Source organism: Rhinatrema bivittatum, chromosome 1 (assembly GCF_901001135.1).
Source record: "Rhinatrema bivittatum chromosome 1, aRhiBiv1.1, whole genome shotgun sequence".
NCBI lineage: Eukaryota > Metazoa > Chordata > Amphibia > Gymnophiona > Rhinatrematidae > Rhinatrema > Rhinatrema bivittatum.
Genome location: NC_042615.1, coordinates 496,623,359 through 496,637,658, shown reverse-complemented (window position 1 = coordinate 496,637,658; position 14,300 = coordinate 496,623,359). Strand labels below are relative to the sequence as shown.

At 44.5% G+C, this 14,300-nt stretch overlaps 1 protein-coding gene across 1 annotated transcript; it reads right to left on the bottom strand.

Moving 5' to 3' along the window:
• Positions 1 to 328: 328 nt before the first annotated feature.
• Positions 329 to 1,369, bottom strand: LOC115098087 (taste receptor type 2 member 8-like). Its single transcript, XM_029614398.1, has one exon. The coding sequence runs from the start codon at positions 1,367 to 1,369 to the stop codon at positions 329 to 331; it is 1,041 nt and encodes a 346-aa protein (XP_029470258.1).
• Positions 1,370 to 14,300: the final 12,931 nt, after the last annotated feature.

Below are 14,300 nucleotides of genomic sequence, written 5' to 3'. Positions count from 1 at the left end.
GAGTGTAAAACTACCTACTGCATTGGTAGTAAGTTTTAAGCTCTCAAAATGTGCATTTAAATAAGTGTAAAGCTGTGCATTCAACTGAACGCACCATTCTATATCAGTCTGTCAATGAGATACACACCCACAATATTATGTATTACTACAGCACTGATGATGGACCAGTTCAGACTTTTATCATCATGACTTTTATCATCATGACTTTTATTATCATGATTTGCAGTTTTAGTACTAAGAAATATAAAATAAATTTTCTACAGTCACAAAGCAATTATAAATTATATAAATCAGTGTAGCCTAACAGGAATGAATTATTTTGCAGTGATCACTGTTCAGAATCCTGATTGATGGTTTGGGAAGTTTCTCTTCCTGAAGGGCACTTGCCATGATGGAAAATCCTTGCCCAGGATTTTCTGAGCTTGGAATTGCTGAGGATCAGGATCACAGAGTGCAGAGAGGGGAAGGCAGCAATTCCAATTGAAATAACCAATGTCCAAGATCTTTCACCGGACAACCAGAACTTTGTTTGCAAGATTCTGCATATGAAATAGAAAGCACAAAATAGGAAAAAAGAAGTCATGACTTTAATGGCAGTGAAATGGGCCTCCAGACTGGGGTTAGAGAAAGCCATGGAGCTGCTTTTCATTCGCCAGGTGTGACTCCAGAGGGATCCAATCAATAAAAGAGCAGCCACACAGAATATGAAGAAGGGCAGAGAATATCCAAGAAATAATATGGAAATCAAATAATTGTAATTAAATGCCACATTCAATCCACCTGCATTTCGTGTGATCCTCTTGGTAAAATTGTATTGGTGTTCCTTGCATAAATCCCAGGCTAATGTACAATTGATTAGATTGCTGTTGTTTGGGGAGAGACCAGTGGTGGAGTTGCTGTGGTTTTCCTTGTAGTATCCCCAGGCTGTGGGAATGCTGGTGACTATGGATGCCAGCACGGAGCCCAGGAGCACCCAGGGCACTATCCCAGGGATCTTCAGTTTCAGAAAGATGAAGAGGGGGTGGCTGAAACTGGCAATCTTGGTACAATAGAAGACGGAAAGACAGCATGCAAACCAGAAGCTAGAAAATTCTAGAAATACCCATGTAAACAATAAAATGTTAGAAGATTCTGTTTGATTAGATAAGTCTGGATAAACTGCAAATAAGATATTCTCCAGCAATATTCCCCATTGGAAGCAGAATCTTGCTGCACCAAGGCAGGTCAGAATGACATCAATTGAATTCAGATGTCTGCTCTTCACCCAGTCAATGCCATTCACAGCCACAATGAATCCATTGACCACACTCCCTAGCGCTGTAAAAGCAGCGAGGATGATCAGTGTGACAGTCTTAACTGTGGGTAACATCGTTCCCCCACTAGAATCACTGGTCACAATTCAGCTCACCGATTAATACCAGAGGAAGCAGCCTGAAGCAGTCAAAGTCCCACTGCTCTGCTCGTGCTGGACTGACAGACAGACCCTGCACTCTCTGACTTATTGCTTCAGTCTTAGAATCTGCAAAGGATGAGCTCAGCAATAGGACAGGAGGAAGATTTTTATGTTTTACTCAGGAAGGGACAAAGCATGAACAGGGATGCAAATGTCAGATGGATTCTGTTACAAAGTACTGTATCATAAACAAATTCTGTCATTTTCTCTTCAAAAGTCTGTTTAGACTTTGTGCATGTGTGTTTTTGTGTGTGGGTGCAGGGTATCTAAAGAAATATTTGTTCAGTTTGAGAAAGATTAAACCTAATGAGGGGTATAATGAAAGATTAGAGTTTTACCTGCTGGAATGGGGAAATCAAAACTTGTTTCTTCTGCCTTTTACTGTCTGTAAAACTACCTGTGCTGCTCATGGCATCGGTACTTTTTAGGGATGTGAATCGTTTTACGACGATTAAAATTATCGTCCGATAATTTTAATATCGTCTTAAACCGTTATGAAACACAATACAATAGAGATTCTAACGATTTATCGTTATAAATCGTTAGAATCGTGAGCCGGCACACTAAAACCCGCTAAAACCCACCCCCGACCCTTTAAATTAAATCCCCCACCCTCCCGAACCCCCCCCAAATAACTTAAATTACCTGGTGGTCCAGCGGCGGTCCGGAACGGCAGCGGTCCGGAACGGGCTCCTGCTATTGAATCTTGTTGTCTTCAGCCGGCGCCATTTTCCAAAATGGCGCCGAAAAATGGCGGCGGCCATAGACCAACAGGATTCGACGGCAGGAGGTCCTTCCGGACCCCCGCTGGACTTTTGGCAAGTCTTGTGGGGGTCAGGAGGCCCCCCCCCCCAAGCTGGCCAAAAGTTCCTGGAGGTCCAGCGGGGGTCAGGGAGCGATTTCCCGCCGCGAATCGTTTTCCAAATGATTCACGGCGGGAAATCGCTCCCTGACCCCCGCTGGACCTCCAGGAACTTTTGGCCAGCTTGGGGGGGGGGGGGCCTCCTGACCCCCACAAGACTTGCCAAAAGTCCAGCGGGGGTCCGGAAGGACCTCCTGCCGTCGAATCCTGTTGGTCTATGGCCGCCGCCATTTTTCGGCGCCATTTTGGAAAATGGCGCCGGCTGAAGACAACAAGATTCAATAGCAGGAGCCCGTTCCGGACCGCTGCCGTTCCGGACCGCCGCTGGACCACCAGGTAATTTAAGTTATTTGGGGGGGGGTTCGGGAGGGTGGGGGATTTAATTTAAAGGGTCGGGGGTGGGTTTTAGCGGGTTTTAACGATTTTAGCGGGTTTTAACGATTTTAACGATTTATCACGATATTTTACCCCCCCCAAACGGCAACAATACGATTCCCTCCCCCTCCCAGCCGAAATCGATCGTTAAGACTATCGAGGACACGATTCACATCTCTAGTACTTTTATCTATGCAGTAAAGAGGAAGGGGTAGATTGGGAGAGAGAAAGTACACAAGGGGATTTCATTTTGAAATATCTATGCATACTTTCCAGAAATATATTTGTACCGGCTGCAAAGCACCTGTTCCCCACTGTTTTGCATTTTCAAAGGGAAACTCTCTGGGGAGATTCCCTTTTGAAAATGTGTTTGTATTCCTGCAGATACAATGTTCCCATGGGACAGCAATCCCTATGTTGTTTTATTATTAATACAAAATTGGTCACATATGTACGCGTGGGCATAGTATTTTATAACATGCGCGCAGCGATGTACACATGTTAGAAAATCGGTGCATCCATGTGCAAATGCCGGGAACCGCACGCATATGGACGCGCATGCAGGCCTTTTAAAATCTAGCTTATAGATTTGGAAATGCAATCTATCATGGCATCTGCCATTCACCCTCAGAAGACACCGGAGGCAATTTAGTAAAACAGGAATTTTTTTTAACTGCTAACACCAGTGTTTAACAACAACCTGGCTCTGCATGTTTCTCCCAGTAGTTTGATTCTTTATTTCTTTGTTCATTCCTACCATGCCACCTGCAGATGACCCTCTGTATAGCCCAACAGTCCCTTACAAGTTACTTTGATCTTGACACAATCTAGGCACATTATTTCCCTCCTCTGACATTTACATGCCCCCCAGGAACATCTCCACTATATGTGAGTAAAAGTATGTGCATTGTGGAACACCAAGCCAACTTTTAGCCATACTTACATTAATAGCTTGGATAATTGTTGTCAAACTATATACCTTCTGCTTATCTTCTACTGTTTCAAGTCCTCATTTGAGAAATTCAATGGTAGATTACTAGATATCTATATTGAGAAACATTCCGGATAGCAAAATTGGCCAAATAAACTTATCTGGCTAACTTTGGAGGCATATTCAGAAGTGCAGTCACACTACTGAATATTGCCGGCTAACTTTAGGACAGCTTTTTGATTTGACCAGACTTAGCCAGCTAAGTCTTCCAGCTAACTCTGAATATTAGAGTTAGCCGGTTAACTTAACTGACTAACTCAACTCCATCCAGTTACGCCCCTGAACTGCCCTAACTTATCCAGGTAAATTCTAGTTTCCTAACTTATGGGCTGATACAGAAAAACCCGCAGGAGAGCCAGCGCGTGCCCGCTCTCCCAGCGCGCACCCAGGCCACTCTCCTGGGCGCGTGATTCAGAAAAAAAAATATTCAAATGAGGGCCCGCAGTAAAAGGAGGCGCTAGGGACACCAGTGCGTCCCTAGCGCCTCCTTTTTGACAGAAGCGGCGGCTATCAGCGGGTTTGACAGCCGACGCTCAATTTTACCGGCATCTGTTCTCGAACCCGCTGACAGCCACGGGTTCGGAAAATGGACGGTGCCATAATTGAGCGTCCGTCTTCCAACCCGCGGGCCACGGGCAGATTTCAATTTTATTTTTTTAAATTTTTTTTTTATTTTTGGGGCCTCCGACTTAATATCGCTATGATATTAAGTCGGAGGGTGTACAGAAAAGCAGTTTTTTCTGCTTTTCTGTACACTTTCCCAGTGCCGGCAGAAATTAAGCCAGCCTTTGGCAGACGTTACTTTCTGTTGCGGGCACTATTAGTTTTGGGGGGGGTTGGCCGCGCTATTACCCCTTACTGTATAAGGGGTAAAAATAGCGCGTGGAAAACGTGCGTGCAACTGGGGGCTAACAGTGCGCTAGCCTGAGTGCACTTTACTGCATCGGCCCGTTATTTATTAAGTTTTCTGTCTAAATGGGTTTTGAATATGGACCTCCTAAAATGTGATAATGTCTTTATCATGTAGTATAGTCGTTTACAGCCTGATAAACACATCATCCTAGGTGCTAACTGTTTGATTGCATCTGTCCTGCTGCCACAGTATATGTTTCTTTTTATGCTCTCACCCAGTGTCATTTTATGATAATTCACAGCTTTGATTCTCTACATCACTTTTTCTCAACCTATTTTCTGTCAGGAGACACCTGACAGATGGTTCTCACATGGGTGACACACTGAAAACAAGAATCTCACAGAGCTAAATGTAAACATACACTGAGCATCCACAGGAACCCCCTTGACTCCCAACAAAGGCTGCAGAGCCAGAACTAGGGAATTACCCATACAACTCACCATACAAAAGAGATGTTCTGGTGACATCTCAGTAAAAGCAAAAGAAACTCCCTCTACCACCAGGTGCAATAGCCCTCCTTATGAAAAGACAGTAATTTACCACCAATACATGTCCTATTGAGAAAACACAACAAATAAGATTGATACAAATGCCTAAATGCTAGTAAAATGTTTCACCTCAGTTACACACGCAAAACCAACCTTCACCAACTACAGAAAGACCACAAATTATAAATATGGAGACAAACTGGAATGGAAATCCAAAAAAGTCACTCTGCATACAGTGCAAACCTGGAGAAATGGAAAGAGAAATATAGCATCTAACACAGTCCCAGGATCTGCAATAATGCAAACAAACTAATCCACACAAAGTTACACCTATATTATGGAACACATGCAAACAGTAACAACCCTCTATGAAAAAGCAACACTACAAATATTAAACCAGGCCCTCAATACTAATACACCTCCTATTAGGAAAACAGAACAAGGCAAGCTGCTAGAGATCCCCACATAGAAATAATCATAAAACTATACTAATAAATGTTACACAACAGCTGATGAACAGAATAACATCCAACAATTATATACTCGTAAAAATTATTAAAAATTGTCCAAATACCAATAGAATATTTCAAAACAGCAGACACATCACATAATACCCAATAATTAAATTGGTAGATAATCAAGAAAAATAAACTTAAAAAGCCACCTTTACTTACCCTCTCCAGCAACTCTCCTACTCCTTTCGCTTACTGGCCAAAAACACACATCAGAAGCAGCAGTGGCTGCTGAAACTCTGACTACACGGTCCTCTTCATTAGGGCCCACAACCAGTCTCACTCGCACACCCACACACCAATTAGACCCCACGATCAGTCTCTGTCTCTCTTTCACACCAGTCACCTCCTGGACGGAATGTCAGCAGTGTTAGTAGAAGAATATGTGCATCTCACTGCGATGGAGAGGAAGAAAAACACAACCGGGGCAGCTTAACCAATACCAATCCTGTTCCCCGCGGGTTGAGCCTTTGGGTGCCAGGACCGGCTGGGCTTAGGAGGACCCCTGTGGAGACACGGGAAGCAGAGGAGACGGGTTCCAGTCCAATGGTCGGTGGCAGGCGACTATCAGGCAACGTGAGGTCCAGTCCAGTGGTTGAACCGGGGAGTCTGTCCCAAGGGAGAAGGAGGATGCTGGGGTCCGGAACAGGCAAAGGAAGGCAGGAACAGAACCAGGACAAGGAACTGGGACAGGCGGGCGGGCGAAGGCAGGAACAGGAGGCACGAGCAGGATCTGACGTAGGAGCAGCAAGAAGCAGCAAGAAGACCTGTTGCCAAGTTGCTGGATTGAGGATATTGCTGGCTTAAATAGGGGCAGGCCTGGACATCATTGCGAAGGGCCAGCGGCGTCTCCCTGCCGCGGGCCCTTTAAATTTGCACAGGACGTGCGCACGTGCCTAGGGGGTGGGGCTGAAGTCAACGGTGTCCCGGCTTGCAGAGACGAGGGAGCAGGGCCAGCAGTGCAGGGAGAGTGTCGGCGAGTCCCCGAGAGACCGGTAAGCCTAACATGTTTGAATATTTCTGTGCTCTTTTTTAATTGTATTAATTATAGATGTTGAAGGAGGCGGTTCATCTGCCCAATGGAGATTTTATTTTACAAGGAGTTTTTTTTAAATCAATTCATGTATTTTTTTAAAGTCTTATACAAAAGGTATATTTTCTGATTTTGTTTTTCTTTGCAACACTGTAAGGCATCAATTAAGAAATCTCCCCTGAAAGAGCATTTTGGTGAAATACAATCGGAGTTGAAAGTGCAGAGAAATTCATTACTCATCCAGAGCACAGAGAGAATCATCATTTGCTACATTTCTTCTTTTGAATGGCTTGAAGTCAGTTTTTTTTTAGGTTTTTTTTTTTTTACAGTGCTATGGAGCTCAACTTTGCTACATTTGGAGATACCAGGGAGTTTAAGAAGGCACAGATGGTTTCTCATGTATTAAACAACTGTGCATATAGAACTCTGTTTTATTCTGTGAAGTGTCTAAGGAGTGACAGGATACAGATACTTTTCAGTCAAAGCTAGGACACTGTTTAACCAGTAAGTTCTTATACCCTCTCTATGGCTTATTGATGCTGCATCTTAGAAAATGAAGTAAGAATGTTACGATTCAAAGAATCTGTGAACCCTTGGGCCGCAACGATAATGTGTTAAAGGGCTTACCACAGTTCCTTGTTGACGGGAGATGGACCTCAGTGACAGCGGCCAGGTGATGAGGTTTTACCAGTGATAGCAGCAGCTAGGCTGACAGTACTCAGAAGAATTCAAGATAGTCCAGAGTCAAAAGCAGGCAGCTGGCAAAGCAAAGTCTTGGTCCGAAGCAGGGTCGAAGGCCGGCGGCAAACAAGCAGGGTCCAAATCCGAAGCAGAGTCGAAACCAGGCAAGGTCCAAATCTGAAGCAAGTCAAAGAAAGGCAAGCGAGGCACAAGACACACCAAGCTGGACCTATTGCAAGGCACTGTGGGAGCCTCAGAGCCACTAGGAAGTACATTGAAGCTCCCAGGGACTACTTCCTGCCCAGGACTATTTAAGGTGGCTCTGAGGCTCCCACAGGAAGTACCTGAATGAACGGAGTATTTTTTCAAATTGCAAAATATGAGTTCATTCTACTGGTTTTTGGAATATAGAGGATAACTTTCACACAAATGCATGCAATAGCTTACATGCGGGCATTTGGCTGCAAGCAGATATACGCAAATATTTTACAACACATGTGTATGATATATACGTTTTATAAAATATGTTTGCCTTCACCCTGCAACATATGCACAAATACATGCAATGCATTGAAACCACGTATATTAATACATTGAACACGCATACATTCCTACCTATTTTAAAAATATATGTGAATATGTTATATGCAAAAATAAAGTAGGACTTATGTAAGTCGAACAATTTTAAAACATGTGCAAGCAAATGAAATTAACCATTTTACTAATTAGTCCACCAGTTCACCCAGTCCTTCTTCAGGTCCTCGAGATCTTCCTGGTTCTTCAGCCTAAACTTCCCCCACTTCATCCAAACTTCCCATCCAATCAACACTACACAAAAAACACATTTAATATCATTTATGCCAGATAATTAACAGAAGTAAAAATATGCAAGTAAGTTGATAAATGTATGTGGGAGAGAGAGAGGAGGGTGGATTATAGGGGGGTTATTTTGTATTGTATTAAATAGCTGGATGCAATCAATCAGTTATTGTCGATGCTAATAAAAATGTAAATGAAAAGAAAAAAAGCAACTTACACAGACAAGAGTTGATCCCTACTGGGAACACTCCTAGATTGCCCCTGGACCCCCCCTCCCCCCCCCCCTTTTTCTATGTGCATACTTGTGACTTTTATAAAATACAGAATATGTGAGTGGATGCTATTTATGGAGTAATTTTCAAAGGAGTTACAAGCATAAATGTAAAAGACTATCATAGCAATTTTCAAAAGCCATTTATGCATGTAAAGTGCACTGACTCGTGGAAACCTACTGACAATTCAGTGGCCTATATTGTAACAATTTACAAATGTCCAATTAAATCTGAATTTTAAAAGCCAGGAGAGTGCCAAAACTGGGAGATGGGTGTGCATCTAGCAAATGCTCGAGTTCATCCAATTTTATAAACCGCCCACATACGCACAGAAGTACCAATGCATTTATTTAAAATTTATTTTTTTAAAAACTTTTATATACCGGTATTAGTATGCATACATCATACCGGTTTACAATGTAACTTTAAAGGTAGAAATTACAATGAACAGGGAGGGCGAACAAGGAGGAGTATACAAAGAGCAGGAGGTGGAGGAATTAAAGCAATAAATAAAAACTGCAACGGACTATTTACAGGAATATACAAGGCGTAGGCAAGATCTTGCAGAAGTCGGTGTACTTAATCAGGGTAGGCTTGTCGGAAGAGCCATGTTTTAAGTTTTTTTCTGAACTTGGCGTAACATGGCTCTAGCCTGAGAGTGGTAGGGAGGGTGTTCCATTGTTTAGGGCCTGCAATGGATAGTGCACGGTCCCTAGTAGAGGAGAGGTGGGCTTTTTTCAAAGGGGGAATGGAGAGGGTGCCTTTGTTGACAGTGCGAGTGGGTCGTTCAGTGCGTATAGGACGAAAGGGTTCATCCAACCAATTGGAATTGTGCGAGTGGATGGACTTGTGCACTATGGTTAGAATTTTGAAGAGAATTCGGGATGCGATGGGGAGCCAGTGGAGTTCTTTGAGTATTGGGGTAATGTGATCAGCTTTCCTTGAGTTGGTGATGACCCTGGCGATGGCATTCTGGAGCATTTGTAAGGGCTTGGTGGTGGAGGAGGGTAGGCCAAGGAAGAGGGCATTACAGTAGTCCAGCTTTGAGGAAAGGGTGGCTTGGACGACGGTGCGGAAGTCATGATAGTGGAGGAGGGGTCTGAGTTTCTTCAGGATGTGAAGCTTGAAGAAACCTTCTTTGAGGATGGAGTTGATCTGTTTTTTGAGATTGAGTTGTTGATCTATGATAACCCCAAGGTCTCTTACTGTGGGTTGGGGTGTTATGACGTTGAAAGCTGGATCGTTGGAGATCGGTGGTTTGGGAGGGAGGTGAGGAGAGATAAGGAGCAGCTCTGTTTTGGAGGAGTTTAGAGCGAGGTGGATGTTGGTGAGGAAGTCATTGATGTTGGCAAGACATGTGTTCCAGAAGGCAAGGGCATCTGAGAGAGAGTTGTGAATGGGAATGACGATTTGAACGTCATCTGCATAGAGGTAGAATTTGAGGCCGAGGTCTGTGAGGAGCTGACATAAAGGTGTGAGATAAATGTTGAAAAGGGTGGAGGAGAGGGAGGAGCCTTGTGGGACACCTTGAGACAAGGGATAGAGTGTGGAGTTGCATGAATGCATGAATATCTTGCACTGGGAAAAAAGGGCTGGAATATGGGCAGGGTATGGGCATGGTGAATTATTTTGACAGTTTGGGAGGTGTCTCCTCCTGAAGGGCATGTTCCATGATAAAGAATCCTTGCTCAATTGTGCAGAGAGGAGTAGGCAACTGTCCTGACAAGAACAATATATGTCCAGAGGGTTTCCTTGGGGAGCAAATGTACTGCATCCAGGATGATGCATGCAAAGCAAAACACACGAGAGTAAGAAAGTAGCCATGACTTTAATGGCAGTGTAATGGGCCTTCAGACTGGTGGTTCCATAAGCCCATTCATCTGTCTGGTCTGACTGCAGAGGGATCTCGTCAGCAGAAGAGCAGCCACACAATATGAAGAAGGGCATGCCATACTCAAGGCAAAATGCAGGAACCAGATAAATGTACGTTGCCTCCCACTAGTACAAATTCACCTTCTACATTTGGTGTGATCCTGTTGGTGGAAATGCGCTAATGCTGCTTGCATAAATCCCAGGCTCACATGCAATTAGTGAGAATGCTCTTACTTGGGGAGAGATCAGTAGTGTAGTTCCTTCAATATTCCTTGTAGTATCCCCAGGCTATGGGGCAGCTGGTGATCAAGGATACCAGAATGGAGCCCAAAGCACTCAGGGCGATATTCCAGGGACCTTCACATGCAGAAAGAAGAAGAGAGGGTGGCTGAAGTTCGCAATCTTGGCACAATAGATGACAGACAGGCAGCAAGCAAACCAGAAGCTAGAAAGTTGAAGAAATATCCAGACATTGTAAAATATGTTACCATGTATTTTATTATTTTATTTCTTAGAATATATCAAATTTTGAGGCTTTTATTGTATTTGATCTTGTTTTTTATAAGTTGCTTTTGATCTTGATCCAAAAAGACCTGTATTTATATTTATTATTTAATGACATATGTTATATTTTGTAATTATGAATGTTATATTGTAAATCACCATGAACCTTGGAATGGTGATCAATAAATTGTCAATAAATAAATAAATAAACTCTTCTCCAGCATTATTTCTGATCGGAAGCGGAATCTAGCTACACCCAGACTGACCAGAATGACATCTGTTATCTGCATCCAGTCAATTCCATTCACAGCCACAATGAAGGCATTGACAGCATTACTTAGCACTGTAAAAGCAGCAAAGGTGTTGCGTCCGTCGCTGCTCGACGCCCTCACTCTGCCCTCTTTACCTCTGTGGTGACTCCCTCCAGGTCTGATGGACAGTTCGATGCCATGGCATCTTCTGACCTTCTCTCCGGCATCCCCGGACCGGCACAATGCTGCGGATCCGCCATGTTGACTGATGACATAGGGCGCGCGCACACGCGCGCGCTCCCATTGATGTACCAACAAGGGTGCGAACCTCGGGGGCGTCCCACCGAGATGACGTCATCCACTTCCAATATAAAAGATCTCAGTATTCGCTAACGAATTGAGTTAGCAAGGATTGATTGCGGGGATTCATTTGGACTCGCTTCTCTCTACGCTACTCTGCCTCCTTGGACTTACCAGGGATACCCGTTCCTCGGAGGCCTCGCTCTCTTTTCTTTATTTCAGATTGCCGATAGAAACCGGTACTCGCTCCTTGAGGGCCCATGTTCCTGAACACTCTAAAGATTCTCTAGTACCTGGAAGCTATCGCAGATACAGACAATTGTGAGTTACCATCACTTTGTCAGAGCTTTCCCTGGAACCAGGTACTCGCTCCTTAAGGGCTTAACCCTTTCCAGCTACTGAGCTTCCACAAGACCTTATGTGAGTTCTGTCATCTAGTTCTGGCTATGTATACAGCATATCCTGTCTACTCACTGTCTATAGTTTCTCTACAGTTCAGCAACTCTGGGATTGCGGTTCCAGTACCTGAGGGACTTCAGCCCTGCCGGGCATATCACCTCATTACTGCCACCTCTGGTGGTTCTACTAACCTGTCTAATAAAAGAATTATCTGTGTCTGTCTCCATACCCAAGCCTAGCCGGTGGTCCCTCTCAGGATATCCTCCTGGGGGCGCTGTCATCTGCCATCGGCCCAAGGACCCACCTATCTACATTCCTCTACAGCTGAGTGCCCTCTCCAAGCACTCCGCTGGTAACAGATTGCTACCCCTTCTCCATCAGGAGTCTTCAGCAACAGATTCATTACAGATTGCTAGCTCCGCAATCTAACCTCTAACAGATTGTTATCTACTCCCTCTACAGGAGCTGAGTATATCAGATTGCTAACTCCTCCTTCCTCAGGAGCAGTTCCATACAGATTGCTAACTCCTCCTCCAACAGGAGTATCCAGTAACAGATCTACAACAGATGTACTACAGATTGCTAACTCCTCCCTTCTTGAGGAGTAGATCCTTAACAGATTGCTAACTCCTCCCTCCACGGGAGTGAGTACATAACAGATTGCTAACTCCTCCCTACATGGGAGTAGATCCTTAACAGATTGCTAACTCCAGTGAATCTGGCTTAAAAAATGGTATGCTGTTAACTCCAGTGGATTCGGCTTCAAATTTAGGATGTCGTTAACTCCTGAGATCCAGCACAACCTAGCGCCTCGCAGGCTATACCAGGCCTGGCCCAGCGCATCTCGGAGCAGCAAGAAACTTTGGAGAGACTTACTGCAGCATTTCATGGATCCGGCACAACTCTCCGCCTTGTAGGCTATACCGGGCCTGGCCCAACGCATCTCAGAGCAGCAAGAAACTTTGGAGAAACCTACTGCAGCATTTCATCAGCTACACACACAGAGGATACAAGGCACAGCTTCTAATCAAGAAGGTCAGTTACAGGAGGTAACTTTAAAGACTGCTGTACCATTGGCTGCTCCTATTCGCTTCTCTGGAGAACTCCAGAAGACTCGGGGCTTTTTGAACCAGTGCAGCATGCATTTCACCTTACAGTCTTCATTGTTTCCCACGGCTTTTTCGAAGACCACCTACATCCTGTCATATTTGGATGGGAGAGCCTTGTTGTGGGCATCTACCTTGGAACGCAAAGACTATTTTGTAGGACAAAGAAGTATTTATGGACTTGTTTAAATCCATTTTTTGATGACCCTGCTCATATGTCTGTTGCCGGGTTTGCTTTAGTGGACTTGAAGCAAGGCAACAGATCATTGGCTGAATTTGCCATAGAATTCAAGACTCTTGCAGCGGAACTTCACTGGGACCCCAGATGTCACAAGACTCTCTTCTGCAGAGGCCTGGATACCCGCTTGAAAGACGAGCTGGCTGCTCGCCAGACGCCTGACTCGCTGGAAGAATTGATAGCCTTAGCCACTCTGATTGATTGTCGGCTCCGAGACAAGGTGAAGGAACTCCAGCCTAAGGTGTTAACTGGGTTGAAACAGACCAGTACCCCTGCACCTTGGATGGGTCCAGCAATTCCTGCTGTTGATAAAGATGAACCTATGCAACTTGGTCATGGTCACTTAACCTCAAAGGAGAGAAGATTTCGGAAGAAACGCGGCCTGAGCATGTACTGTGGTTAGCCCGGCCATGAAGTCTCTACATGCCCCATTCGTTCGGGAAACGGACGGGCCTAAGTCCCGCGGGAGGACTGTTCTTGGGCCATACTGCATTATCTCCTCCGCACTCTCATTCAGTCTCTGTGACCTCTGAACCAGCTATGGTTCGGACCCCTGCCCTGTTGGACTCAGGGGCAGGAGGCAACCTTTTTCTCAGGCATCTTGTGGAAGACCTGAGGAGTCCCTTCATCAAATTAGAAGATCCATTATTGCATCACAACTTGAAGTGGGCTTTGAACGTTCCTTTACATCGCCACTTCTCTTGAGGATCTTAATGACTTCCACAGCAGTTCTACTCCTGGCTGCTGATATTCATAGCGGTTGCTATGTTTGCCATGGCTAGATTGTGCTCTACATCTTTACTGTCTTCACAGACTATAATTTAGAGATATCTGCTACGTCTGTTTCACGCGGAAGTCGTGTCTGAAGTACTACAGCACAATTAGCTCTGAAGAAGATATCTCTAGCTACCAGCCTGTTTTATTTGCTGGTGCTGCTACCATCTCTCTTCCAGCTTCTTCTATGGAAGAGTTATCCAGAAATGGGTTTTGGACATACCCGAACATTGTCACTTCTGTTGAAGTTTCTGTGACATCCATAGCAGCTAAGCTATTGCTTCTGAATTCAACATCTCATCCAGTTACATTATTGAAGAAGTACCCTTAGAGTGGGGTTGGACATACCTCATCATTGCCACTTCCGTTGAAGGTTCTGTGACGTCCATAGCAGCTAAGCTATTGCTGCTGAATTCAACATCTCATCCAGTTACATTACTGAAGGAGTTACTTTTAG